The 26,491-nt window shown below is 59.1% G+C and overlaps 1 protein-coding gene across 1 annotated transcript; it reads right to left on the bottom strand.

Annotated features, from left to right (window-relative positions):
* Window positions 1–6,105: 6,105 nt before the first annotated feature.
* On the bottom strand, window positions 6,106–25,622 carry UBAC1 (UBA domain containing 1). Its single transcript, XM_043916483.1, has 10 exons — window positions 25,270–25,622; window positions 20,984–21,104; window positions 20,146–20,219; window positions 16,824–16,931; window positions 15,761–15,863; window positions 15,373–15,481; window positions 14,421–14,634; window positions 11,333–11,419; window positions 10,626–10,764; window positions 6,106–6,650 (listed from the first exon to the last, which is right to left on the bottom strand). Exons 1-10 carry the CDS (start codon window positions 25,405–25,407, stop codon window positions 6,535–6,537), a joined length of 1,209 nt encoding a protein of 402 aa, XP_043772418.1. The 5' UTR covers window positions 25,408–25,622; the 3' UTR covers window positions 6,106–6,534.
* Window positions 25,623–26,491: the final 869 nt, after the last annotated feature.

The raw sequence follows: 26,491 nt of genomic DNA, 5'->3' as shown, positions 1-26,491 counted from the left end.
TCTGCGGGCATCAAGGCGGGCCCCGGGATCGAGGGCCTCGCTTTGGCGTCAGCGACAGAAGCCCCCCACGGCCCACCACCACGTAAGGGCCTCTAACAGGCTTCTGTGCTCTTAGGAAGAAGTCAGCCTAACATCTCACGGGTGGCGGCATCTTTGCCCTGCCCTCCACCTCGCCCAGCCCCCATGTTTCACTGCGCCGTCTGGGCGCCCTCGGGCCCTGCCCACACCTGCTGGCCCGGGGGAAGGCAGCTGCCCCTTCCTGCGCTGGAAGCAGGGCTCAGCCCCACCCCCACCCCACGACTGCTGGCCGGGCCTCTGGGCCAGTGCCCAGGGCAGGCGGCACCAGTCCTGGCGAGGGTGCGGGAGGGCGGCTCCGGGGCCCAGCGTGGCATGCGGGTGGGGGGCAGCCGCACGCCGGGGGGCTTGCAGAACCAGCCCTTCCGTGGGGAGTCCCGGGCACAAGGCGGGGCCTCTACCTTCCCTGGAAGCAGCCACTTCCGTCCCTTGGGCCGACTCGAGGCGCTGAGGTGGCTGTCACGTGCGGGGCTTGGGCACTGCCAGGAGCAGCTCAGGAGGGTCAGAGCTGGGCAGCGGGAGGGAGAGCAGCTCCCCTTCTTCACAGGAGGCGGGACTGGCTTCCAGGAAGGAAGCCCGTGGCCCCTCTCCCCGAGGATGGCTTCGGGGGTCCAGGTGGGCCAGCTTGCCGGGAAGGCCTGCAGGGCCCATGCTCACCCAGATCTGCCCCCAGCAGCACCCCCAGGGACCCTGCCCACATCCTGGCCTCCCGCGGCGGAGGATGCAGTTCAGCCTTGGGCCCGAGGTTCTACCAGAAAGACCAGCGGGCGTGTGCTGGGCCGCAGTGACCGCCCCTCAGTGTGCGGGGCCCCGGGGTCAGGACAGGCAGGGCCTGCTCCAGAGCCCGGAGTCCTGGCGGGAGGAGCAGCCGGTGCGCAGACGCTCGGGCCGGGATCACCAGGGCGTTGTGGGGTACTCCGGCCGTCACCCTCACTGACCCCGTGGCTCCTGCACGCGGCCTGGGCATTCTCACAGCCCGGCTGCCACCGCCACCACGGGGCAGGGAGCTCCTTACAGGGTCCTCAGGGCAGGAGCGAGTCCTGGTGAGAGCGTGGCCCCCCACGGCCTCGGGCCCGGCGGCCACCTCACTGACTCCACGGCTCACAGAGGAGCCGCAGGTGGGTGTCAGAGACCCCGCTCCACAGAGGTGGGGGACCCGCTCCGAGGCACCTCACGGGTATTTCAGAGATCCTGAAACAGGAACCCCACGGGGCTCTTCTCTGGAAGGAAAGCAACTCCGTCTTGGCCTGTCTGGGGGTCATCGATGCCCAGCTTCCTGTCCACTCTCCGGGGGCTTTGCCTGCTCAGCCTGCCCAGCCTCAGTCCCCAGCTTCCAGCGATACCATGTCCCCGGCCAGGGCCCGGCCCCGTGAGTGACCTTGGCAGAGCAGAGCCGGCCCTGCCCCTACCCGGGGTCCCGAGCCGCTCAGAGGCCCCGCGTCACCAGAGAGGCAGCACGGGGGAGCCTGGAGGTTGTGTGCACACCTCCCTCTCAGCCCTGATGCTCCTGCCGGACGGCACACACATGCATGTGTGCGCAGGGCCTGGGTGAGGCCACTCTGGAGCTCACGTCGGTCACAGTGAGAGGAAAGGCCTTCTGGGGAGACAGAGCCAGGCTCTGGGCAGGTCAGGCCGGGGAACGCAGTGCTGGTCTTGTCAGATGTCATCGTCGGAAAGGGGGTGCCCGGGCCGGGCGGGTCAGCCTGCAGCAGGAGGGGCTGAGCACACAGCCTCCTGCCTGGAAGCCTGTTCCTCTTGACTTCGAGACTGGCCCCAGGCTCGACTTGCCAATGTGACAAAGCAGTCATCTGCAGCGAGGATGAAGGAGCAGAGGTCATGGAGGTGATATCACATGTCACCCAGCCAGTAGAGCTGCGGTCCCAGGGCTACGGCGCCCCTCTGCCCGCCCTCACCGGCGGCCCAGGGGCACGTGGTTCAAACCTGGGCGTGCCTGCTTGCCTGTGCTTGGTCAGACATGGGCTGCGGCCAGGGCACGTGGCCTGGGCTGTGATGCCCAGAGTCCCTGGGCGAAGCAGGAAGGTGCTGGATCCCAGTTCTCAGCGGGAGAGCGTGGGTGGGAGCGCTGAGTACCAGCGCCGTCCCGCCTCCCTCCAGGTGCCATCACGGAAAGCGTCTTTGCAGCTGCCACACCCAACCCAACCTGGCCCCTGAAGCCAGGAAAGCCTAGGGTGGGCAGGGTGCCCTGGGCAACCCACACCCTGGAAGGCGCCCTTTGAATAGTGTGGAGGCCTGGACAGCTCAGGATCACCTAAGGGGGTCCGCTTGAAAACATGGTTTCTTTGAAGCCTGCAGCCTTCCAGACACCAATGCCGGGCTTACATCCTTCCCCAGCCCAGGCCTGCCCCCTCCGTACACCCACAGGGAGTCAGAGCAGAAGGGGCAGCCTGTCAGGGGTCCCAGGTGTGGAGGGGAGGCGGAGCACCCAGCACGGGGCAGCGAGGGCACAGGGCCTGGGAGCAAAGGCCACAGCTGGGCCTGAGGAAGCCCACCCTCCACACCCACCCAGCCAGACTGTAACCCGGCAACAGGCAGACTCCAGGCTCCCCGAGCCTTCCGACGACCCCCACGTGCTGCCGGGCCAGCTGTCCCATCAGTTTCCTGAGTGCCACCAGGGCCAGCTGGTCCTAGAACGGGGACGGCAAACACTGCCCCCCACCTGCTGAGAGTGAGCCCGCCCCTTCTGCCCCTGCTGCAGTGCCAGAGGACAGGCCCGGTATGGGGGGTGAGGACTTTCTCTTTGGACGGTTGAGGCCGGGCTCTGGACTGGTCAGTCTTTGGAGAGCGGAAGCCCTCGGCCTCATTAAAACCCTGGCAGGTGAAAACCTGGCGCTACAGACTGGCCTGGGGAAAGGGCGAGCGTCGGGGGAGAGGCGCTGTGGGCGTGGCCCAGATGGGGGTGTGGCCGGTGGGTGTGTCCCGGGCGTGGTCTTGAGGGCGTGGCCGAATCCAGCCCCGGGGAGGACCAGCCAAACTGGGAGCCGCGTATGCACTCTCTCCCGAGGAAGAGCAGGCACGCTGGGCCTCCCAAGTCCCCAGATCTCGGTGGGAGTCCTCACTCGCTCAACAAGCCCAGGGGCACGAACGTCGCAGGGACAGAGGCAGGCAGCGCCAGCCGGGGCCTTCAGGGCTTCGGTACGGGGAGCTATCCCCGCAAGAACGCTTTCCAGGGACTCGCCTGTCCAGAGCCCGGTCGTTTCCCTGACTCGACCCTCCGAAGAGAAAGTCCTCCTCCAGCCCAGAGCCCGAGAGGCGCGGGACCCAGGTCCTGGAGCAGCAGGTGGCCTGTGAGCAGCCCCGCACCGGGAGAAGGAGGGGCTCAGAGGCTGAGCAGGGGAGGTTCTCCGCCAGCCTCCTTGCCGTCTCCCCACTCCTCACACCGAGCTCCCAACGTTGGAAACTTTCTCCACGTTGGCCGCGTGGCGGTAGTATGGGTGGTGCGAGCTCTAAGCTCTAAGGAACCCTCGCTAATAACCATTAAGATTCATGACCTGGAAAAACAGCCTCCACCCGACGTCCTCGATTCCTTCTGCCAGTTCCCATGGAGCTGTCAAAGCCGCCTCCACCGGGCAAAGCTGGGCAGTGCGGGGATGAACGGAAGGGACTCCTGGGGAAGCCCCCCTGTCAGGCAAGCAGGACATTGAAGGTGAAGCCCCTCCCCTCCCTATTCCTGCTTCTTCTCATGCTGGATCCTCCGCACACCTGGCCCTGCCCTGGGGTGTCCAAACCCTGAGCAGCGGCTCGTCCAGTGACTGAAGGGGCTCCTTGCTCTGTGTTGCTTTCCTTGGGCCGCCAGACATCCTGCAGCTAAGGCTTCACATGGCATCATATGCGCCTAGAAACTAACTCAGCTTCAAATTCAGTATTGTTCATGTGGACAGAAACAATCACTAAACAACCTGTAACAGGAATAGTAAGGGGTTTTATTTGAGCCACACTGAGGACCACAGCCTGGGAGATTCGAGAAGCGCTTGAATTGTGTTCCCCAGACTGCAAAATAGGGGCAGCTTGTAAAAGAAAACCCCGCAAATTTATATCAGTTGTTCGTCAGGAATTAGGGTCGGAGCTGGCAAGAAGGAAGGGTGCTGGGGTGGGTTGTTGTTGCTCAGTCGTGTCTGACTCTTTGCAACCCCATGGACTGCAGCACACCAGGCCTCTCTGTCCATCACCAACTCCTGGAGTTTACTCAAACTCATGTCCATTGACTTGGTGATGCCATCCAATCATCTCGTCCTCTGTCGTCCCCTTCTCCTCCTGCCCACAATCTTTCCCAGCATAAGGGTCTTTTCCAGTGAGGGTCGGTGTCCGAAATTTAGTTACCAGCAGAGACTTTGAGACCATAAGGCTGCAGATGGCAGAGGCTAGCAGATACCGTTTTGAGGTCAGCCGGTGATGACCTTGAGTCTGATGCAGTTCAGAAAATTCAAGTTCTCAGTGAAGCAGGAACTGTCTGAAACCACATCTACAATGGCTCCAGGCTCCTTCCTGGAAGCCTGAACCACAGTGACTCCGTGTGATGGTTAAACGCATTCTGTTCAATGGTTAAAGCAGCTACACGTGTCTGACTCATGTCCATTGAGTCAGTGATGCTATCTAACCATCTCATCTTCTGTCACCCCTTTTTCCTGCCCTCAATTTTTTTCCAGCATCAAGGTCTTTTCCAGCGAGTCATCTCTTCACATATGGTGGCCAAAGTATTGGAGCTTCAGCTTCAGCATCGGTCCTTCCAATGAATAGTCAGAGTTGATTTCCCTTAGCATTGACTGGTTTGATTTCCTTGCAGTCTAAGGGACTCTCAAGTCTTCTCCAGCACAATTTGAAAGCATCAATTCTTTGGCACTCAGCCTTCTTTACGGTCCAACTCTCACATCCGTACCTGACTACTGGAAAAACCATAGCTTTGACTATATGGACCTTTGTTGGTAAAGTGATGTCTCTGCTTTTTAATACATTGTCTAGGTTTGTCATAACTTTCCTTCCAAGGAGCAAGCGTTTTTTAATTTCATGGCTGCAGTCACTGTCTGTAGTGGTTTTGTTATAGGGGGAGCATAAGTCCAAGGGGTGCAAAGCCCTGCCGCCCACCCAGCCATGACTCCCATCCAGCCTGGCTCAGTCTGGTGGTGAGTAGACTCGGCCACCCAGGGCAGTGCCCCACCTGCCACGCCAGGCGCCTTGGACCACAGGCCCCACTGCCGCGGCCTCCCCTTCGGCATCCGCCACACTGCCAGGTGCCACTTGAGACCCATGTGGGGTCATGGGAAGAAAAAGTTCTCCAGGAACCACAGTGAGGGGCATCAGACCGCAGGGCCGTGGGCCGGCTCATCTTGGACCTCCCCACACAGGTGAGTGCAGTGGGCCTGGGGCAGCCACAGCCAGGGCCCCCATGGAGGACACTTCACAGGAACAAGAGCCAGGGTGGGCCATCAGTGCCCAGGAGACGCCTAGCTGCCAAGGTTCCCGCCCTCCCGACCCGGAACAGCAACGTGGGAATCGTGTCTGAGGAGGGCTGGCTGTCCAGGGGGATCCAAGGGACAGGATTTCTTCAACCAAAGCACACGGGCTGGCGGCTCCGGCAGTGCACGGGGTCTGAAAATGGGCCCTGATCCCTGCACGCATCTCTTATTAAGGGGCCCTTTGAACACCTGCCAGGAAAGAAGGCGCCCTGAGGCGTGAGGCCCACTCGCACCCTCACACGTCCACACTGCGTGCACCAGGCCAGCCCCCAGACAGCGTGGCTGGTCAGTTTCTCATTGGAAAACAGAGTGTTCACATACTTTAAAAAAGCAGCCAGGGACGGGCAAAGCAAATCAACTCTGGCGCTCAGCTCCCACCTGAGAGACAAGGACACGCAGTCCCTCAACCCCAAGAAAAATGAGATCCAGCCAAGGAAGTGTGCAGGTAGCCTGGCTGAGCGCCCTCGGGGAAGCAGTGGGTGCGGTCTCCGCGGGAACAAGAGCATCGCCAGGACACTTGCCCCTCCTCCCTGGCTGAAACCAGACCCAGACACAGAGCTGGAAAAGGGGAATTTATTTATTAAAGAGAAGTCATCTGTGAATTCTTCTACTCAAGTTAGTACCTTCGACGATAACACTTTGGATTGAAACATGCCTTGTTTCAAATAACAAGTGGACTCTACAAGCAGTGCCTACGGTCAATTCAAGTAGCGGTTCAAGAGCCCAGGGGGACATTCGAGGGAGGCGACCCCTTCCCAGGGTGATGGCCTTGTCTGTAAACACTGTCGGAGGCTGGAGGCGTGACCGAGCACGCTGCTGCCCGAGGTTTTTCAGCAGGAAGATCCCAGCAGGAGTCCAAGGGTAGGGTCCCCTCCAGCCCACCTGCTCCCCTCCCCCAGCCCAGGGGCACCCTGGGGTCTGCAGGCTCTCCCCACCCCCTGGGCTGGGAAGAAGAGGCCCTCCGGGCCTGGCGGCTGGAGTGCGCGGCCTACGCGCGGTTCAGGGTCTGGAAGATTCTGGAGATCTGCAGCATGACCGGGCCCGTCTCTGGGTCGTTCATCCACTGGGTGCTGTTCAGCGGGTTCTCGAGCATGTCTTCAAATGCTGTGGGGAGACGCAGAGCTGCTGGGGGACCGCGCCCCACATGCCCAACATGCGGTAGTGGGAGCTCTCCTCCCAGCAGCTTCCAGGTGAGCGGGAACCAGGAACGCCCCCAGACCCCCGCCCCGCGCATCTCATCTGCTGACACGGAAGGCGGAAGGCGGTGTGGTCACTGTGGGTGGGGCGGGCCGACACGCCCACGTCCCCTGGTGCAGGGACTCTGGAAAGCAACGTGGCAACAGCTACTAGGAATCTTAAGACAGTGACAGCCCGTGACTCAGTGACTCCACTTCCAGGCCCACCCTGACAGAAAAGACTATGTAAGGATGATGGTGCCAGCTTAATAATACCTAACTGGAAAAATCAAACTGCTCAATCTTCAGGAAATGACTTAAAAAAAAACAAAACAAAAACAGCGCATTAAAAATGAGTTCTCTGAAATGAAAACGTTGAATTTTTAAACGCTTTTATAAAGCAACCCCTCACCAAACAAAGGTGCCTCTTAGCAAAAAAGCTCTCCAGCCCAGACACATGATGGCCAACTCGGTGGAGAGCAACCAACCGCAGGGTGGACAGTTGCCCTAGGATCTGGGAAGGACGGCTTTATGCCAGACCTCCTCATGTCAGCCAACGTCAAACCGTGTCCGTGAAAGGGGCTCACAGCTGCACAGGGTCATGGGGGCCCAAGCCCTGGGCTCAGTGGGAAAGTCTGACCTTGTTATGTTTACAACCTGATGACCCTCCCAGCCCTAAAGAGAATCACCAGGCCCCCCTAACTGAAATTTCAGAAAGAGAACCTGGAAAGATGACTCGGCATCCAGGAGAACAAAACATAAAGTGGGTTTCGTGAGGTGAGGAAGCCCACGCCCCCGTTCCTCCCAGCAAGCGGCAAAATCAACTCCAAAAGGAGGACAGAGCTGCACAGAAAAATGGAAAAAGCCCTAAATATGAAAACCACAGAGGGAAAGATTAATCTGAGGAATGACTTTCTCCCGCACATCTCGTGCGTTATTAGAGATGAGAAGTGCGGCAGGCGACCAAGGAGGTCCCTGACGTGCAAAGAGCGGTTGACAGAGCTCTAAGAGCAACACGGCAGCTGAAACAGAGTGACGGACGTGCAGAGGCCAGGAGAAAAGTGTCCACAGGGCCAGACAGAGCCGCTGGGCCCCCGCCTGGGGCGGCGGGTGGAGGGGTGCATCTCACCCGAAAGCCCCGTCAGTTGCCAAGATGTCACCAAGAGCTTACACGTCCACATTTGTGGACTTGCTCGTTTGCCTTCCAGCTGCCTGTCCTTAGGCAGTCGGAGCTGCACCCAAAGAAGCGGGTCCAGACACAGTTTATTGCAGGTGGAAGATCAAAAGCAACAAAATGGGACACTGTTTATTTTTTTATGAGAAAAAATGTTTTACTGATCTACAAAAGCAAGGTGATTGAAATTTATTTTTAGAATTTTTGTCTTCTTTCTTAATTCAGGATGTTTCCATTGTTTTATGGAATATTAGAGCTAAAAGTTCCTAGAGAAGGAAACGGCAACCCACTCCAGTATTCCTGCCTGGGAACTCCCACGGACAGAGGAGCCTGGCGGGCTATAGAGTCCATGGGGTCGCAAGAGTCAGACATGACTTAGAGACTAAACAACAACAAAAAAAGAGCTAAAACGTACTTCAGAGGTGATGTCTGAAGTGCTTCACTTTAGAAAGTCATGCGCAAAGGCTGCATGGCTGGTTCAGAGGCAGATGGTTCTATGATCACAAACAGGGGACTGTATTAGTGCGGTAGTTGTTTCGTTTTAGTCTCTAAGTCATATTATCAACATAAATTAACAAACTTAATGTATTTGTTAAATGATATGACACATCCATAGAAGGAAATACCTGAACTGCTACAATCTCATTTTTAAAAGAGGAAATGCATCAAATGTGATGAGAAATGATGCACCAGAAAGCTGCCCTGTGGTGAGGCTGCGTCTGCTCCAGACCTCACCAGACACCAGAGGGAAACCTACCAGCTGCAGGGGGTGGGTGGTGACTTCTGCTTCCTCAAGCTTCCCCGTGTTTTCCAAATGTTCTATAGTGCATATTTTACTTCATCTAAAGAGATAAAGGTCATTAAAAATCCTACCAGAAATGCCTTGAGGGAAGTGCGTAGCTGCAGGGGCGACCTCACCATGGGACGCTCTCTCCTGCAGGACCCTGGGGTCTGACGGGGAGGAGGACCCTGGACCAGTGGACCCTGGTCCACTGCGCATCCCGTCCAGGTCACCGGCCCAGGGCCTGTAGACCGGGTGGCAGCCACTGTGGGTGGTTTGTTTTAGAAATACAAGAAACACTCGATACAGCGGATATAAAACCACACAATAATCTCGATAGCGAAGTCATCCAGGAAGCTGACCTCCCACTCACAATTGAAAAATCTTAGCATCTAACTAGAGAGAAAAGGGGAACTTACTTAATCTGACCAACTATGTCTTCAAAAATCTAAAAAAAAAAAGCTTAGAGCAAATCAGCAAATCACACACTCGATGGTCAAGCACTGCAAGCAAGGCTTTTAGGAAAGGGTTTGGACAGACCCTGGCGGCACAGGGGACCCTCCTGAGGTCTCTGGGGAGGAGGGCCGGAAGATGCTGCCAGTGTGGAGAGGACTGGCACAAACAGTGTAAATAAACTCACCACACAACACATCCCTTACGTCCGGAATTGGGCACAAAGAGAAAAACTCCCTGCTTTATGCCACTCACTCTTCCAGGTAGATCACAGACTTTAAAACAAGAAAATTTAAAACTACTAAAACAAGAAACAGGTGCAGGTCTTCCCAAGCTTGGAATGCTTAAAGATGCATGTCATAAATGAAACAGAGATGTTCCGCTGTGTTAAGATACGGGACGTCTGTTCATCACAGTGATCAACAGTGAAGGCAGAAACTGACAGGGGATCCTGGAGATTTAAATACGTGAGAAAGGATCAGTGTGCGGCAGGCACAAAGAAGGTTCTGAGCGGTAAGACGGCAATCCAGTAGTGGAAAGAGCCAGAAAAGAGGGGCGGTGGGGGTCCTAGGAGGGGCTGAAACTTCTGGAAGAGGCTGTCCTTCAGAGACTGGGGAGACGGCCAAGCATGTAAAAGCCCTGTGCCCGCCTGGGCAGCTGCTCCCAGCAGCTGGCAGCGGGGGCCCTAAGCTGCTGTGGGCGGGGCTCCCTTTCCGACTGGCAGGCTCAACATGCCCACGCCCAGGGCCCTGCCGCCCGGCCCGAGGCATGGAGCCCCGGGGGAACCCTCCCCCGAGGACCAGGCACAGGAGTGCCCCGAGCAGCTCCACCGGCCGGAAGCCGCGGGCGTTGGGCAGCCGCACGGCAGGCTCGGCCGTGGCCCTGGCCTGCAGTGCCGCACCGCGCGGCCCTCCAGGGAGTCAGTCCCAGGGGTCGGCCCAGAACACAGAGGGGCGACTGAGTGGTCTGAGGACACAGACGCCCCCACCGACGTCACTGAGGAAGCCCCTGCTCGGGGTTGGGGAGGGTCAACCGCAGAGGGGCTGGGGGGCACCCAGCGACTCTAGGGGGCCTGGGTTGCGCTATGTTTTTTAAAAAGAGTTTTTTCAAACTGAACGGCAGGAATATGGTTATTAATTTTACCATCACTCTTTAAAGTAGCACAGATCATATACGCTCTTGTGTATCATATCACATCTCACAGGCAAAACAAGCGCCAAGGCAACCCTTCACAGACTAAGAGCCACAGCCAGCCAAGCCTCCCCTGGGCGCGGCCCCGACCTGCCGGGTGCTGTCTACACTCTCCCGACCGGATCACCTGCTGGAGCTGGTTTCCAGAGCTGGAACGGAGTCACTGCACAGGAGGCTGTCACACCCGGGCAGGCCCTGGCCTCTGGGCCCCGCAGCGACCCGGCCCCAGCCACCAGACCCCTGCAGGGGCGGCTGCGGTATCGCCCAGGGACATGTGTGTGGCGGGTGGGGAGCGAGGCACGTACCTAGTAAGGTTTTCGGGTTGGTCAGGCCCAGCTGCACCACGGGGTTGTCCAGGATGGCCTGAAACAGGGGGCTCTCGGGGTCGATGCCCTTGTCCAGCTCCTCGGGAGAGGGCCTGCGGTCGCCGAGCAGCCATTCGCACTGCGAACACCAGCGGGGCAGGGTCAGCGCCTACGGTCCCCCGCCGACCTCGACGCCACGGCGGGGGCTCCAGGGCTGCCCCGACGGCCAGGGGCCCTGGCAGCAGGGCCAGCCCAGCCCGGCTGTCCCAGCAGACGCGGGCGCCGCAGCTCAGGGCACGGCTGCGACTCTGCAGCCCAAGTGCACACCAGCACCCTGTCGCGGGAAGCGGCCGGGGCGTGACCTCGTCCAGGAGCGGCTGAAGCCCAGGCCCACCTTGCCTTCCTGGGCCGCGTGGGCCGGGCTGAGCCTGCTCCCCAAGGGGCCCACCGTTACCCCAGCCCCTCCCTGGGCTCTCCGTCAGCAGTGGGCACGTGTCCACAGGGTGTCAGTGTAACACGATACACGAGCGTCACACTCACCCGCAGAACACGTACCTTTCTCTAAGAGGCAAAGCCCAGATTTTCTCAGTACTTTAAACTCTGTACACGGTTTGAGCCACCGACCCCACTGTTGCTTAGAAGCAAAGGAGCCGCCCTCGCGGGAAGGTGCCCACACCCGGGGTGCCCAGGCCGCAGGCGGCACTCACGGCGGCATTCTGCTGGTTGTTGTTCACTCTGAGGGCGTCGATCACTTCCTTCTCGTCAAAGCCCATCTCCATCAGGGAAATGACAGCCTGCAGGGGAGGCCACAGGCTCAGCGCCGCGCTCGCGGGCTGGGTGGCGTCCTGGCAGGGGGTATCTTTAAAGAAACACCACCACGGGGCTTCTCTGGGGGATCCGGTGGTTAAGAATCCGCCTTGCAGTACAGGGGACGCCAGTTCGATCCCTGGTCTGGGAAGATCCCACATGCTCTGGGGCAACTAAGCCCATGTGCCACCCACAATTATCGAGCCTGCAGCGTCCTGGGGCCTGGGAGCTGCAGCTGCTGAAGCCCACGTGCCCCAGAGCCGGCGCTCCACGACAAGACGCCACGGCAGTGAGTGCCCGGGCACCAAGGCCGGAGCGGCCCCTGCGCTCCGCAACTAGAGAAGGCCCATGCGCAGCAACGAAGACCCAGCGCGACCAAAGATAAATGCATCCTAAAAAATAAACTGAAAAAAAAAAAACCACCAGGTTTTCTATTTCAAGACTGTTTCCCTATGGCTTCACCGAGACACTTGCTGGCTTTCTGAACAACAGAGGCGGAACTGGAGGCTCTCTCCTGGAGGCTCGCTGTCCCACCCAGGTCCTGCCACGTGTCCCCCCACGACTGCCAAGACTGGGCCTGTCCCCACCACCTCGCACGGCCCCCTCCAGAAGGGCTGGCCAAGCGGGAGGAGCAGGTAGGAGAAGGCACGTCGGCCGTTCCCATTCGAGTGGAGACGAAAACGTCACTGATTTCTGAAACCGGAAGAGATTTTCTTCACACTTTATCTTTGAAAAAAAAAAACAACCTTGAAATTAATCCTAAATGATTATTTAACAAGATTGAAGCTGTAAGTTAAACATATGTTGGTTTCTGGAGGAAACAGTGACCCAGTGCTCTGTGTCTGGGGGTGGTGGTACATTTTTAGAACAAAAATCACGTAACACTTCCTTCCCTTTATCCTTGACTTCTAGCGCGTAACCTTTGACACACCTTAACACTACCACAGGGAGGCAGAGGCTTCATCAAAGTTGCAAGGGTTTCTCCTAACTCTCGGGAGGTCAGACCCTGCCCTTGAAGCCCCCGACTTCCCCCCAGGTGTCAGCTGGCTTCACGCCACTGGCCCCCCGTCTGCGTGTGGACATTCGCGCGGCCCTGGCACGCTCTGGCTTCATGGACCTCACCCCATTCACCCTGCAGTCCATCTGGACGGCTTCAAAGAGAACTCGACCGAGGCAGCAGGCGCCTGCGAGGACGATCGGGAGCAGGGTTTACCTGGAGCCGGACTGTGCACAGTGAGCGTCCAGGTCAGTCCCTTCTGCCCAGGGCCCCCTCCCCCTGCTCCCCTGGGCCATTCCCCACCTCCGGCCCGTCAGCGCATGCCGCGGGCACAGCCCCCCGCGGTGCTTGATGTCCACGTCACATAAATCACCTGGAGTCCACTCTGAAGCCCAAGGGCAGGAGGGCCTTTTCCACGAAGTGTCAACATAAACCGCCCTCTCTCCTCCCTTCTGTCTCGGCCCCAGGACTGCTGGGGGGATTCCAGATGCTCCCCATGCCCTTCTTCCCAGCCCTCCAGGGAGGCCCCCGTGTGGCCGCGCTGAGAGGCCCCCGCACCCCAGGCTGTGCACAGTTACTGCCCTGTCCGTGGCCAGGGTCGGGGAGCGGAGGCAGCTGAAGGTCTGTCTCGGGTCCAAGCCTTGCTCTCCAACCTGCTCTCCCCAGGATCCGAGCTAACGTCTCATCCTTACCGGACCCTCCCCGACTGGTTCAGGATCACAGACCCCGGCCCTTCAAGCCTCAACACCCTTGTGGGAAAAGGAGTGACTTAAGATGGTTAAGAAGGACAACCTAGAGAAGGAAAGGCCTTTAAGGTGGTAAGGCCGTGAGCGACCGTGAGGGCCTCATGGGGCCCCACGGGCCCCCCCGGGAAGGCGTGCAGCCCAACAGCAGAGCACGGGGCCCACCCAGGGAGAGGCTGCCCTTCCCGAATAGGGTCCAGGGCCAACCGACTGGACTCCTGAGAAACCAAGACGAAGAGACACACATCCTTCAGGACCGACAAACGCTGGACTAAAGTAACCCAGGTGCTTCTGCACGTGGAGCTCAACTCAAGGGAAAATCCCACAGGAACAGAAACATCGCGACAACAGCCTGGCCTTCAGAGGGTGCACCGGGGGCCTGGCTCAGCGTCACGCACAGGACGCAGGCCTGGGGGCCATGCCGGGGGGAAGCTGGAGCTGGACCCCAGGACCCTGAGCAGGGCCTGCATCCCCACAGAGAGGGGCAGTGGAAGACATCCACCCCGGCCTCGTGGGGACACTCGCACGGCCCACGAGCCCTGCTGATGAACACGAGAGCCAGCCCCTGTCCGAGGCCCCGCTCAACCCCGCAGACGCAGGCTCTGAATCGGCTGCAGAGGGCACCCCACGGACATAAGCCCACGGGTGAGGCATCAGGCCCCAAGACACTGGGGCCACAAGCAGAATCAGGAGGATATGAAGAATCGGAGTCCTAATGCCTGGCGCTGACAGAGCTATGATCTGAAAGTAAACAGAACACACTCACGGTATCAAAGACATCCAGAAAGATTCAGTTAAAATTAAACCTAATGAAAAAAGAAAACAGTGAAAAAGAACGTGGAAACGTAAAAGTATCAAATACAAGGTGACGGTGAAGAGGTGGCCGTAAAGATGGACGCTCAGGTCAGCGGGCCGAGTACAGCCAGAGGCCTTAGGACCCAGGCCCTTGAATCCCCCCGATGCTGCACTGACCCGCCTGACCAGCCTCCTGCTCACAAGGCGGCCCATGCGGCTGGTGGGTGCCCCTTCGGTCTCTGGACAGGGCCCCCGCCTGACCCCACGGCTCGAGGACACTTATAAACTTCAAACTGGAGACTCCAGACTCAAGTCTGTCCAGAGCCCTCCCAGCCTCGCTCCCTGCAGGGCCAGTGGCCTGGCCTGGGGGCCACGGCTTCCCCTGCAGGACTCGCCTCGGGAGGACCAGCCCTCCACCTGTCAGACCCCCCGCCACTGCCCGTCAACACGCACCCGGGCGTCCGGACGGAACTCCCTTTTCCTCCGGATCTTCTTGAAGATCTCCGTCAGCTCGTCTCTGGCCTCTTCCTCCTCCTCACTGGTCCCGGCAGCAGGGGTGGCCTCGGCGCCTGCCTCTCCCTGCGAGGCTGGGCCTGGGAGCGGTGTGTCGATGGTGGGGTCATCCGCGTGCTCGATGAGCCACTCCATGGCCTGGGGCACCGACATGCTGCGAGGTAAGACAGTCTCTGAGCACCAACGTGCTCCCAGGTAAGACGGCCCCCGAGCACCGACGTGCTCCCACGTAAGACGGCCCCTGAGCAGCACTTCAGGCCAGGGACCCGAGCCGTTGCGTCCCAGGGAACCGGGCCTTTGCGTCCCCGAGAAAAGCCTCTCCAACTTCGCGGCTTCCCCAGCGCAAGCTGCCGAGTCCTGTACAAGGATCTAATGCAGCGTGGCTGAAGCCCCGGCCCTGCCCTAACCTGCCACGAGGCACGGCCAGAACAGACGCCCACGTGCAGAAAGCCACAGGAGCCAAGCCCAGGAGGTGCCCGCAAGAGCTGGGATCCAAAGCAAAAAAGAACACAACCCGCCGACCACCCCTCGGTTACAGATGATTTATTTCAGATCTGAACATGCCGAAGGGCAAGTAATTAGTAACAGGAAACTGCAGGAGACTCCCAGGACACCACCACCCACATGCCAGGGTCCTCCTCGGCCCCGCCGGGCAAGGCTGTGATCCGAGTTCCCGGAAGACGACAGCCACAAGTGAAATCCACGGCCACCATCACGTGCCACACTCCCAGTAAGCGGGTCCACCGCACACCGCCCTCTAAGACCTGGAGGCGGCCAGTGCTGTGACTCCGGAACACGCGCCCAGGTCCTCTACCGACACTCACACTGGAGGCAACTCGGCCACGGGGCCCGGGGCGGAAAGGTGTTGCCCGCAGCAGGGGCCCAGACGTACTGGTTCAGCCGCAGGGCCTTGGCCGCCCTGGTCTCCGGGAAGCCCATCTCCGTGAGCTGCCGCAGGGCCGCCTCATCCACACGCTCGTCCTCGTCCTCATCCAGCATGGCTGTGGGCCAGACACGGCTCCGTGAGGGCTCGGGCCACGCCCGACCGCACGAGGGGTGCTTCCCCGAGCCCCCCGCAGGCCCAGCACCCCGCCTGAGCACCAGACACTCGTGGCTAACCTCTTACACCTCAGAAAACCTGAGACAGATCCGTCAGCTCTCACCATGTAGACACGGTCGACGGTGTGAGAGGTCCACCAAGCACCCATCTACTGACCCTTCCGTGGGCAGCGTGAACAATGACGGCCGAGGGTGGGCCTCCGCCTGGGGCCCGCTCTTACCGTTTGCCTTCTTAAATAATTCCACGGCATCCGGGTTCAGCGCCAGCAACTTCTGAGCTACCTCGATGAGAGACACCAGGATTCTCCGGAGCTCCGTCTGGAACTGTGGTGAAAGCACAAGATGCTCAACGAAGCTGCCTGGGTCTGAAACAACAGCCCCTGTCCTGAAACCCCGAGTCTATGAGCCAAAGCACGTCCAGATAACCGAGAAGAGAAACAGGGCTCTCAGCAGGGCGGGCAGGAGAGGCTTCCTCGCTTAGCTCCAGCCCAGAGGAGGCGTCTGGCCTGTTGGCCACTAAGCGAGCTGAAAGCATAGGCTTCACTGAACGAAACAGGCGGATTCTACAGGTTCCACTGATGTGTGCCTCTAGCTTTCACTGCAACCAGTTCTTCTCAATGGGGGGGGGGGGGGGGGGGCTGCTGGGAATGTCATCAGAAACCCCTCTCCCAATTGCCTGTCTCCCTGATAGTGAGGCTCGGCCACCATGAGAGACACACGTGCTGGCCAACGAGAGATAGATGTGCCCGGGTTCCGATGCCCTGGCCAACACAGAGCTCTCTGGAGGAGACCCTCAGAGGCGTGTTCCTGAACTGACCAGCTCGTGGCAGAGCCCGCAGACTGACCCACAGTGTCTTGCCCAGCGGGCGCAGAGTCCTGGCCCAGCTCTGGCTCGGGAGCACTGGAAATGCTCTGCTTTAGCTCAGAACCTTCCGATCCAAAATAAGCAAAAGTCTGATTTGTGTCTAAAAGGTTTTGCCAAACTCGGGACAAAACTCACATTCCCCCATAGTATCGAATCCTATTGGCCCTGCCTTTCAATGTCTTTTTAAACCTTTTATCTAGAGTTAGTGAAAGTGAAAGTGAAGTCGCTCAGTCGTGTCCGACTCTTTGCAACCCCATGGACTGTAGCCCACCAGGCTCCTCCATCCATGGAAGTTTATTTGCCCACAAAAAAGCTCCAATACAGAGCACAGAGCTCCTGCGCCCCCTACGCCCCGCTTCCCAAGCGCTCTCGGGAGGTTTCCTCGGCCCCCCGTGGCCACAGCCCCCGCGGGCACTCACATCCCTCGCGCTGGTCTGCACCACGGCCCGATCCATGTTGTGGGAGGGCAGGCTGGCGGTGGCTCGGAAGATAGCGTCTCTGTCCGGGGCTTTCTGCTCTTGTTTCTTCTAACACAGGAGAGGAATCAGAAGATCAGACGTGACTGTGAGAGCGGCCAGAGGCAAGACTGGTCTCTGAACAGCCAGCTCTAACCAGGGAGCGCGCGAGTCCTGGGAGCGGAGCCACACGCCCCTGACGAGCAGGGAGGCTTCGGGACGGCTCTGTGCGCGGCCTCAGGGACAGAACGCTTTCAGTTGTGGCCTGCTGGCCCCGAGGCATGGCGGCACAGGGCTGGGGAGACAGACATGGCCTCCCGTGGCCAAAGAATGACCGTCACATGGGGGCGATGGCTGGGCGGGCGGGCAGACCACAGAGGGACCATGAAGAATCCCTGGACGCAGCCCGAGAAGCCCCGAGCCGAGGAGCCCAGCAGGAGAGGCACCACGCTGACCCCGGACAGCAGGTTCAGCCCCACTCCACTTGGCTCCTGGGATGTTGGGCAGAAGAAGGTCGGTGAGGGCGGGGGGCACCACCCACCAGAGTGGCCAGTGAGCTCACAGCGCCTCTGACAGGGACATGAAGAAAGTCTGCTACAAGCACGACAGAGACAGAAGTGGGGAAAGAGGGTAAGGAGAGACACACGCAGGGAAGAGAAGGAAGGGCCTGGAAAGCAGAGAGCGAGGCTGCACGGCGCTCAGAGGCAGGAGTGCAGAGGACGCTGTGCCAGTCATCGCAGAACAAGCATCTGATTGGAAACTGTAAACACCTCTCAGAAAGCAGGTCCCACAACCACGGGAGTCCCAGAAAGAGAAAATGAGGGGGGAGGTATCAACAAGTACCCAGAGAACTTCCAGAATCTCCAGGGTCAACGTGCGAGGAGTCCAGAAGGGGCAGAGACCAGGCACAGAGGAAGGAGAGCAGGGCTGCCCGGCTCCCACCGCCACCCTGGGGACACCCTGGGGACCGGGGGGAAGGCCCCATCGAGCACGCGCGCTCCCTCAGCAGCCACTGATGGCTGCACACAGGGCCTCCAGGCCCCGCCTCTCAGAGATGCTGGCGAGAGTCTGGCCCCACCCCACCCAGGAGAACAAGACGTTTGACTCTAGCAGGCACAAGGGCACGAAGGCCCCAAGACCCTGCTCCTGCACTCCCGGCTGCCTGACCCAGGGCCTGTGAGTGGGCAGGCTGCACCTGGGGCCAGGTCACGTCACGGGGCACACTGTCCGGAGGACAGGGCCCTGGGGGCGGGGGGGGGGCGACCTAATCAGGCGAGTCCGTAAACAGGACGGGCGGGGCTCACCAGGTCATTGAGATTAAAGCAAGAGGGATCCGACGCACGAGCTCCCCGCTGGCTGCTCTGAAGACTTGGGGACTGCAGGCCTGGAAGGAGGTGGCCTCTGGGAGTGGAGGGCGGTCCTGGCTCACGGCCAGCAGGAAAATGGGACCCCAGCTCTTCAAAGGGCCGGAACAGGATTCTGCCAAACACCCGAAAAAGCCAGAAGCAGAGGCTCCCAAGAGGAAGGCAGACCTGATTTCAACTCCTAAGCACAGGGCCAGCTGGGCCTGCCTGGCACAGACCCGGCAACCTGTGTGCTAATGGGGCTGTTCCGCGCCAGCAGGCCCGCGCAGACACGGGAGACGCAGCAGGAGCCGCATAGAAGGAGGTGGGCAGCCCCGTGCGGCCCGGCTGACGCAGATGGACAGGCCGGAGAAGCTGAGGGCTAGCTCCCGGAGCGGGCGCCAGCAAATGGCCTCACACTTGTGACCCCGGTTTCAGACAGGTATATCAGTTTGGGTGCAGAATCTAAAAAAATGAGTGGTAAGCCTACACAGAGAACAAACAAAACAAGGAAGCAATCACTGGCTCCAGGAAAAACGAAACTGTACGCAAAAAAAGGAGGGCTCACCTTTAGCAAACTCTGCTCAGGGCAGAGAGCGACACTGATGCAAGAATAACAACAGGGACTCCGAATGTCTGACCAAGATCCAGAGGAGCCGGGGGCGGGGGCGCGGGGGAGGAGCCCAGGTCATCGAGGAGCAACCAACAGAGTCTAAAGTTGAGGATCCAAGAAATACCAACCCGGGGTGCCGCTCAGGACCCAGGAGGAGAATCACTGAAGACAGGGTCAAAGGATGCGGAGCGCTCGCCTCTCGAGCGCGTGACTCAGGAGGGAGAAGCGCCTGCTGACTTATGGCGGCACCTGGAGCATCGCTGACTTCCCAAACGCACGGACGGCTTTGACTTTAAAGACGGGTTACTCACAAAAACTGGCATGACCGTTTTTACAATACTCCATCTGACAGACACACACAGGGAAACGGTGAGGGTCACTGCCTGGCAAGTCGCGCAGAGCTGTGGGGGTGAGGGAGCCTGCCGTCGACACAGTCACCGAGGTTCAGGGAGTTGCCAGCGACCAAAACAGTAACCTGAGAGCCGGATCCGCCCCGCGGTTCTGGGAAGCAGGCCTGACTCCGGGGCCCAGTGAGCCGGGCGAGCGGCCTGCCCACACCCGGGCAGGTGTGGCTGCAGATAAGCAGAGCCTCCTCCCGCGGCTGTCATCCAGGAGGCCCCGAAAGAGGCCGGCCCGCCACAGGCCCAGGGCCCAGCCCAGAGAGGCTGGCCTGCCTGCTCTGCGGTGAACGCTCTCCTGAGCATTTAGAAGCATTGAGTAGGACACTCTACCCCCCGCGCTAAGCAAAGGCTGGCGCTCGCCCCCAGCATGGCAGGCAGCCGGCCTGTGGATAGAACACACCTCCCAGAGCCTCCGGGACCAGGCTTTCTGAAGAGCGAGGCTCTAGGGTGGCCACAACACGTGGAGCATGGGCACAGTTCTCCCGGGGCGCCCGCACCGGGAAGGGGGGTCTCAGCCGAGTGCCAGCTCCAAGGCTGCAGCAGCCGGTCCCGCAAGGGTCAGATGGGACAGGCGGCCCCGGCCTCGCCGGGAACCGATTCCACGCAGGCTGGCGCCCTGCTCTGCTCCTGCCCTCCGTGTGTTGTGGGTGGTCTTTAGCGACTTCCTGGCCTTCTTCGGTCAGGAAATAAGAGGAGGGACAGGAGCTCGAGATTAAACCCGACCCGGAGAACAGGCAGCACACTCCTCTCCATGGCCTGAAAGCGGAGCTGGCCACTGGACCCACCACGAGGCGAGGCGTCAGTCAGCAGGCTGCCTGGCCGTGACGAAAGCCCGTGACCACGGGACCAGCAGGACCCACAGCCAGCCTCAGAAGTCTCTTTTGAGTCTCCCCCAACAGAGATCTCCAGTTCCAAACTCTGAAACTCACCTTTTCTTCTGCGGAGACTTCAGCCATCTTGGGGAGGGGGGCCGGAGCACGCTTTCTGATCAAGAGTATGACATCTGGGGGAACAGCGCGGCGAGCTGGTTACCACCTCACACCCAGGATGCGGCACGGAGCGCACCAGGGAGACCCCAGGGCCGAGAAGCAGGGCTTCCCTCTGGGGACCTCCTCCACGAGGGTCCACAGAAGCCCACTCTTCCCTCAGCCCGAGGCTGCCCCTGCTCCCCTACAGGCGCCGGCCCGGCAAGACGCTGGCTGGGGGACCAGAGGGGACCGGTGTGCTTATTTTAACGGCTCTGTTTTGAAGTCTGGGAGGTCGGAGCATCTGGCCTTAACCCTCAATGCTAAGGCACCCGGGGTGTGGTCAGCGCCTGGCTAACTGTGCCCGTGACAGCCAGACATCAAACAATATTCTAGTCCTTCCAAAACAGGCTACGTAAGGGAATCTCACAAATAAAATCGTGCTTTGAATGACATAGAAAGCCCAACTTTTCTCCGCAAGCGCCTCCACGCAGGAGATTCTGAGTGACTCGATGGACGTGCATGTTAAGCGCGTCTTCCAAGACATCTAGAGCAACCCACTGCTGTGCTTTCCCATCCCCTAAGTAAAGCCCACAGCAGCTCTGGGGACCCTGGCTCTGTGTGGAAACAGCATGAGGAACCGAGTTCATGTCTGGCTTCTCCAGAAGGCTGCTGCTCTTAGATTCCAGGGCACACACTTGGTTTCAACAAAGGAGAACGAAACCCTGCGGCTGCTGGGTCTCCCTGCTCAGCCCGCTCGGGATGGGGGCCACGCTGAGGGTGCCGTCCCCTTGCCCCTTACCCTCGTCCTGGACATGCTCCTCCAGGAGGGTCTTGGCGTCACTCAGCACCCTCTCAGACGCAGCGTGTATTAATTTGTGATGGGTCACACTCTTGGGGTCTTCTAAGCTCCCAGGCGCACACTAGGAAACAGAGAAAACCATAGAACGATGTCAAGATAGAAGATAAATCGATCATAATACTGATAATACAGGACCTGACACCCCGAGCCATGCCAAGAACTTATTGGTTTTCTTACTAAGAGTTAAAGCCAAGATGAAACCAGAGAACCCTGGCAACGGTGGAGACGCCATAGCCCCTAGTCCCCGAGGGCACTGACCTGGCCACTGGGCTCCCAAGTGCTCCTCAACAGGCTCATGGCTCGGACACAGAACGCCCTGCTGGCCATGAGTGGCTACCCGAATTGCCTCCTTAATCTGGAAAGATCTGGAGAGTGATTTAAAGATGCAAATAGCAGGTCTGCTGTCTCCCAAAAACCTAAAGGTTGAAGTGTGATCTGGGGCGTGGTCAGCGCCCGGCTTGCTGTGGAGGCCGGTAAACATTCCAGCATTTCCCAAGCAGGATACCTCCTTGTGGGAATCTTGCTCCCCACCGTCCACCAGGGTAGCCGGCGGAGCCCAGTGACACGGCTGAGAGAAGCTGGTCCCTGGGGAGCAGGCCATGAGGGCCTGACCCCGTAAACACCCACAAGACCCCGAGGAGGCAGGACGGCCTCGGCCCAGTCCCCAGCCCTCCAGGCGATGGCCACAGGGGCCCCAAGGCGAGCCGCACATGTGGCTGGCAGGGCTCGCCTGGCAGCCGGAAGGGGGTCACCTGGCACGTGGTTGTGTTACTGATCGGCAGCCCAGAAACCCCAGCACACACAATGGGGAGGGGCAGACGTGCTGAAGTCAAGGCTGCCCCAACACGGGGGCTGTGCCGGCCCCAGGGACCTCATGATCCTTCTCAGCTCAGAGGGGCCACCTTTCCACCCTCCTCTGCCATCAGACACCCCAGACACGTAACTGCTCACCCCGAGGGAGAAGCCAAGCCTGCCCTCCACCTCTCAAGACTGGGGTTTGAAGAGCAACTAGAGTTTTCAGCAATCAAACAAGAAAGAGGGGTCATGACGGCTTCAGGGCTACCGATGCACACAAGCCGGGGTGGGGGGCTGGCAGGGACAAAGGTGGAAACCGGCCAATAGTAAGACACGCTCTGACCGTGTATGACAGAGACACCCCTCCCTGGAATCTCACGATGGCTCTACTCCCAGAAACTGGGTGTGCTTCTTCTAATTCTAAAATCTGCAGGCTAGCTGGTGTGCCAAGTTCAGGATGCAGTCTATGAAACACAATTTTCCAAAACAATCCGCATACTGCCTCCTGAAAAAAACTACCCTGCAGCCTGTCAGCAGGCGCCAGGAGCAGAACACAAGCGTGAGTCATCCACACTGTGCCTGCTTATTCCGTTCTTTCCTTTGTTCTCAGCAGAGGCACTGGAGCAAGCTGGGCCCTGGCAGTGGAAAAGCCGGCCCAGAGCCCAGGGCTGGGGCAGGGGCTGGACCCCAGAGAGCCCGCTTCCTCCCGGAGGACTGGAGATGGCCTTTTCTTCCTCTTGACATGTGTCATGTGAAGACGCGCCTTGGTGTGATCTAAGAAGTGCTACCAGCCCTGCCAGCAGGCTACGTGCCGGCAAGCTTACCACACAGAAAACACCCACCACGTCACAGGGGGCCACTTTCTTAAAATCGTGACCCTCTGGTTACACGAGATAATTTACTTTGCCCCGTGATCTAAGCTTGGGCTAGAGACCACCACAGTGGTCCCAATCGATATAAAACCAAGAAGGAAAAGGCCACAGTGGCAATCCATTTCTGTAAGAGTTATGATAATAAACCCAAACAAAGCCGCTTTATTCATTTAAAATGCATATGCATAATAAAAAGTATTAAAAAAACAGTAAAACTCCCAGGGGTCCTGTGGAGGTAGGAAACCCACAGTGCCCACTCCGGGCGGAGAAGCAAGAGGTGGGGAAAGAGAACCCCAGCTCAGGCATGCAGGGGCGGGGAGCCAGGCAGGAGGAGCTGGAGCGGAGCGGTGACACCATGATCTAAGCTCGGTGCACGGGTTTCCGGGGTGACGGTCAAGCACACAACTTGAGAACCCTGTTTCCCAACTGGAAATGCCGCCTGACGGGCTCACAAGGCCGCGAACTCCGCCCCCAGGATGGCACGGGCACAGAGGTGTGAGGGCTTCCTGACAGCTCAGCTCTGAGTCCCAAAATGTATGCCGGGTTTTTGGTTGTGGAAGTCCCCTGCTGCTCGCCCGCCACTCGCCTCCACCCGGAATAAAATCTGCAGGGTGGAATAAGATCTCTGTTCAAAGCAGGATAATGCCTGAAAACATCCCAAATGATACGCCTCAGTACCGACTGGAATAAAAATATAGGCAACATGATGTGAATAGTTAGCCTAACGAAACTGGCTCCCTCATTAACCCCAGGTGCTCCTGAAATCCTCAGCAAGCCTCCGTGAATCTAGTTCTCGCTTCGTTTTCTCTCCAGAACATAACGTTTTGATGGTTATGCCAATACTTCCCATTGGTGAGTTAAACTAAGTGCCACACTGATGTACGGGCTGACGTCCCCCAGCCTGACTCAACAGGTGACAGGCCACCCCCGCTGCGCAGCTCTCTTGACTGACAGTCTGGTTCCATTTACAGGCAGGCCTTGTTTGGTTGTGCCCTGGCTTTATTCTGCTTCCCGGATACTGGGCTTTTCACAAACTGAAGGTCTGTGGCAAACGTGTGTCCAGCAAGTCCACTGGTACCATTTTTCCGGTGGCATTATTTTTTAATTACGGTATAGACATTGTCTTTTCCAGATATAATGCCACTGCACCCTTAACAGACTATTGTGTAAACACAACTTTTATGCCGGGAAACAAAAAATTCGGGCGATAGCTTTGTGGTGACAGTTGCTTTGTTGTGGTGCTCTGGAACGGAACCCACAGTATCTCAGTCGTGTATCTGTATGCCATTAACCCACATGTTTGTTCTGGGCCATTAAGAGTCTAGCCCTGGGTGTGTGAAGACAATCCAGCCCTCAAGGGGCTCCTATGCTGACTGGGTGGACACAGCATCTCAGAGAGGTTTGCACTGGGCAAGCAGCAAGCCTCGCTCCAATGGTCTGGACACTCGGGGGGCTCCCAGCCTTCCTGCTGAGTGCTGTCGTGGTGGTTTTTAGATAATGAAATCACCCGTCACTGCATCAGAAGGAGAAACGGCCAAAACATAGCTGCCCAAGTGTGTGAGCCCAAAGCCCCCTCCTCCGTGACGTGAGACCAAGACATTATTCACATCCAAGGTTTTCCAGAAGGGGACTCTGGCAACCAGAATGCTCTCTGGCCTGCTTGCGACAACTCCACAGAACCATACTCCCAAAAGGACCCGACAGCATTTGGCAGGAGCCACTAGAACAATAGCTGGAAGTCTGTCCTTGGAGACCACATTAAAACAGCCAGGGCTAGACTCCTGGTGGGCCCAGAACAGAGGCATGAGTCAATGGCATACAGGCACACTTTTCACGTGAAACGCGCACTAAGAGGCTGTGGCCTCCTTTGTCCTAAATTCTGACATGGAGAAACTAGACCGTGAAAAGGATAGAGTTTCCTGAGGCAGCCTGAGTCACACGGACAGATGTCTTGGCCTCCCTTACAGAGTCAAGAAGCTTAAAGAGACAAAGACTAGCACTCTGAGGAACCTACATGGGGTGCTTCACGTGAACAAACTTTAAAAAATGGCCCTCTCCCCGACCTGCCCACGTAAGCCACATAAAGGCCGAGGATAGCAAGGGGTGCATGAATCAGTTCGGCCAAGCCACACTATTTTAAGTGATTCCAGCCAAGGTGAGGGGGTGCGGGGGTCGCACCAGTGGTCAGAGCCAGGCGCCGGCCCCCATGCCAGCTCCAGGAAACGGCTCCAAGCAGCCGGCTCTGCAAGGTCAGGGGAAGGCGCTTCTCCCGGCGGGTCTCTCTCTACCTTCTTGGGCACTAACTCCCAGCTCCGGGAACCTCGCCGCGACAGCAAGCGCGGATGGACAGCAAGCGCTGGAACCGCAGGAGGCCCCGTTCCGGTGGCGACTTGGCCTCTCCCAGGCCGCGTCCCCGACGCGCCCCGGCCTCCCGGGCTGTCTTGGGGGGAGTTAGACCAGAAGGTAGAGGATAAAGCGCCCGGTCCGGAGCCCCAGCGTCCAGCGGGCGTCGGGGGCGGCGGGAGAAAGGGGGAGGCCTGGAGCCGCGGCCGGCCTTACGTGCTTGAGGCAGCGCTCCTTGAGCTTCTCCACCGAGGTGCCCGCGGTCGCCTCCTCCAACCACTCGGCGCCGTCGGAGGCGCAGACGTGCAGCCGCAGCACCTTGCCCGCAAAGATCTTCTCCTCCTGCACGAACATCTCGCCGCCGCCGCCTTCGCCAGGGCCTGGGATCTGCGCCCGCCGCCCGGGCCCTGAAGGTCACCGGGGCGGGCGGACCGGGGGCGGGGCCAGGCCGCCCGCGCGCTCCCTCGCTGGCCGCCGCCGCCCCGCCCCCGGCTCTCCCGTCGGCAGGCCGCCCGCCACTCGCCCCACCGCCCGCCTGCCCGAGCAGTCGCCCTAGCCCCGCCGTCGAGCCACCGGGGGCGCGCTGTCGCCGCCGCGCCGGAAGTGTGTCACAGGACGTGACCCGGAGCACGCCGGGAGATGTGGTTCTCCTGCGGCTGTCTCGCCGTCGCCGTCGCCGCCGCGCCGGAAGTGCGTCACTGGCCGCGCCCCGAGCGCTCCGGGAGTCGTAGTTCTCTGGGCCACTTCCTTTGTCCCGCACCTGCCTGCGCTGTGCTGTCGGGGGCCGCCGGCCACGCGGGAGCCGTGCATTTGTGAGTCCGTTTTGAGATGGGTCTCAGTGTAAAATGCACACTGAATCTTAAAGAGTTGGCAGGAAAAGAGCACGAAAAATACCTCAACAATGTTTATATATTGACAGTGAGTCGGTGAAAGTCGCTCAGTTGTGTCCGACTCCTTGCAACCCCATGGACTATAGGGTCCATGGAATTCTCCAGGCCAGAATACTGGAGTGGGCAGCCGTTCCCTTCTCCAGGGGATCTTCCCAATCCAGGGATCGAACCCAGGTCTCCCGAATTGCAGTCGAATTCTTTACCAGCTGAGCCACAAGGAAAGCCGTATATATTGACAACGTGTTGGAATAATAGAATGGATTATGTGAAATATGTTGGCACTGTTTCTTTTTACTTTTTGAAGCTATGGCTGCTAGATTTTAGGTTGTCTATGTGGCTGCTGTCGTGTTTCTTTAGTACCGCATTGCACTAAAGCAGAGTCTCACTGTGTGTGGTTCCTAGACCAGCAGCACCTGGGAGCTTGTTAGAAGTGCAGTTTCTCCTGCCCTACTCCTGTGTCCCCGTCAGGGACTCTGGGGTGGGGCCCAGCACTCAGGCTGCAGAGCCATAGAGGTGCCCTCAGACGGGCACGTGAGCGCCACAGGGAA

This window comes from Cervus elaphus, chromosome 11 (assembly GCF_910594005.1).
Source record: "Cervus elaphus chromosome 11, mCerEla1.1, whole genome shotgun sequence".
Lineage (NCBI taxonomy): Eukaryota > Metazoa > Chordata > Mammalia > Artiodactyla > Cervidae > Cervus > Cervus elaphus.
The sequence above is the reverse complement of the archived record's forward strand: the minus strand, read 5'-3'. Positions and strand labels throughout refer to the sequence as shown.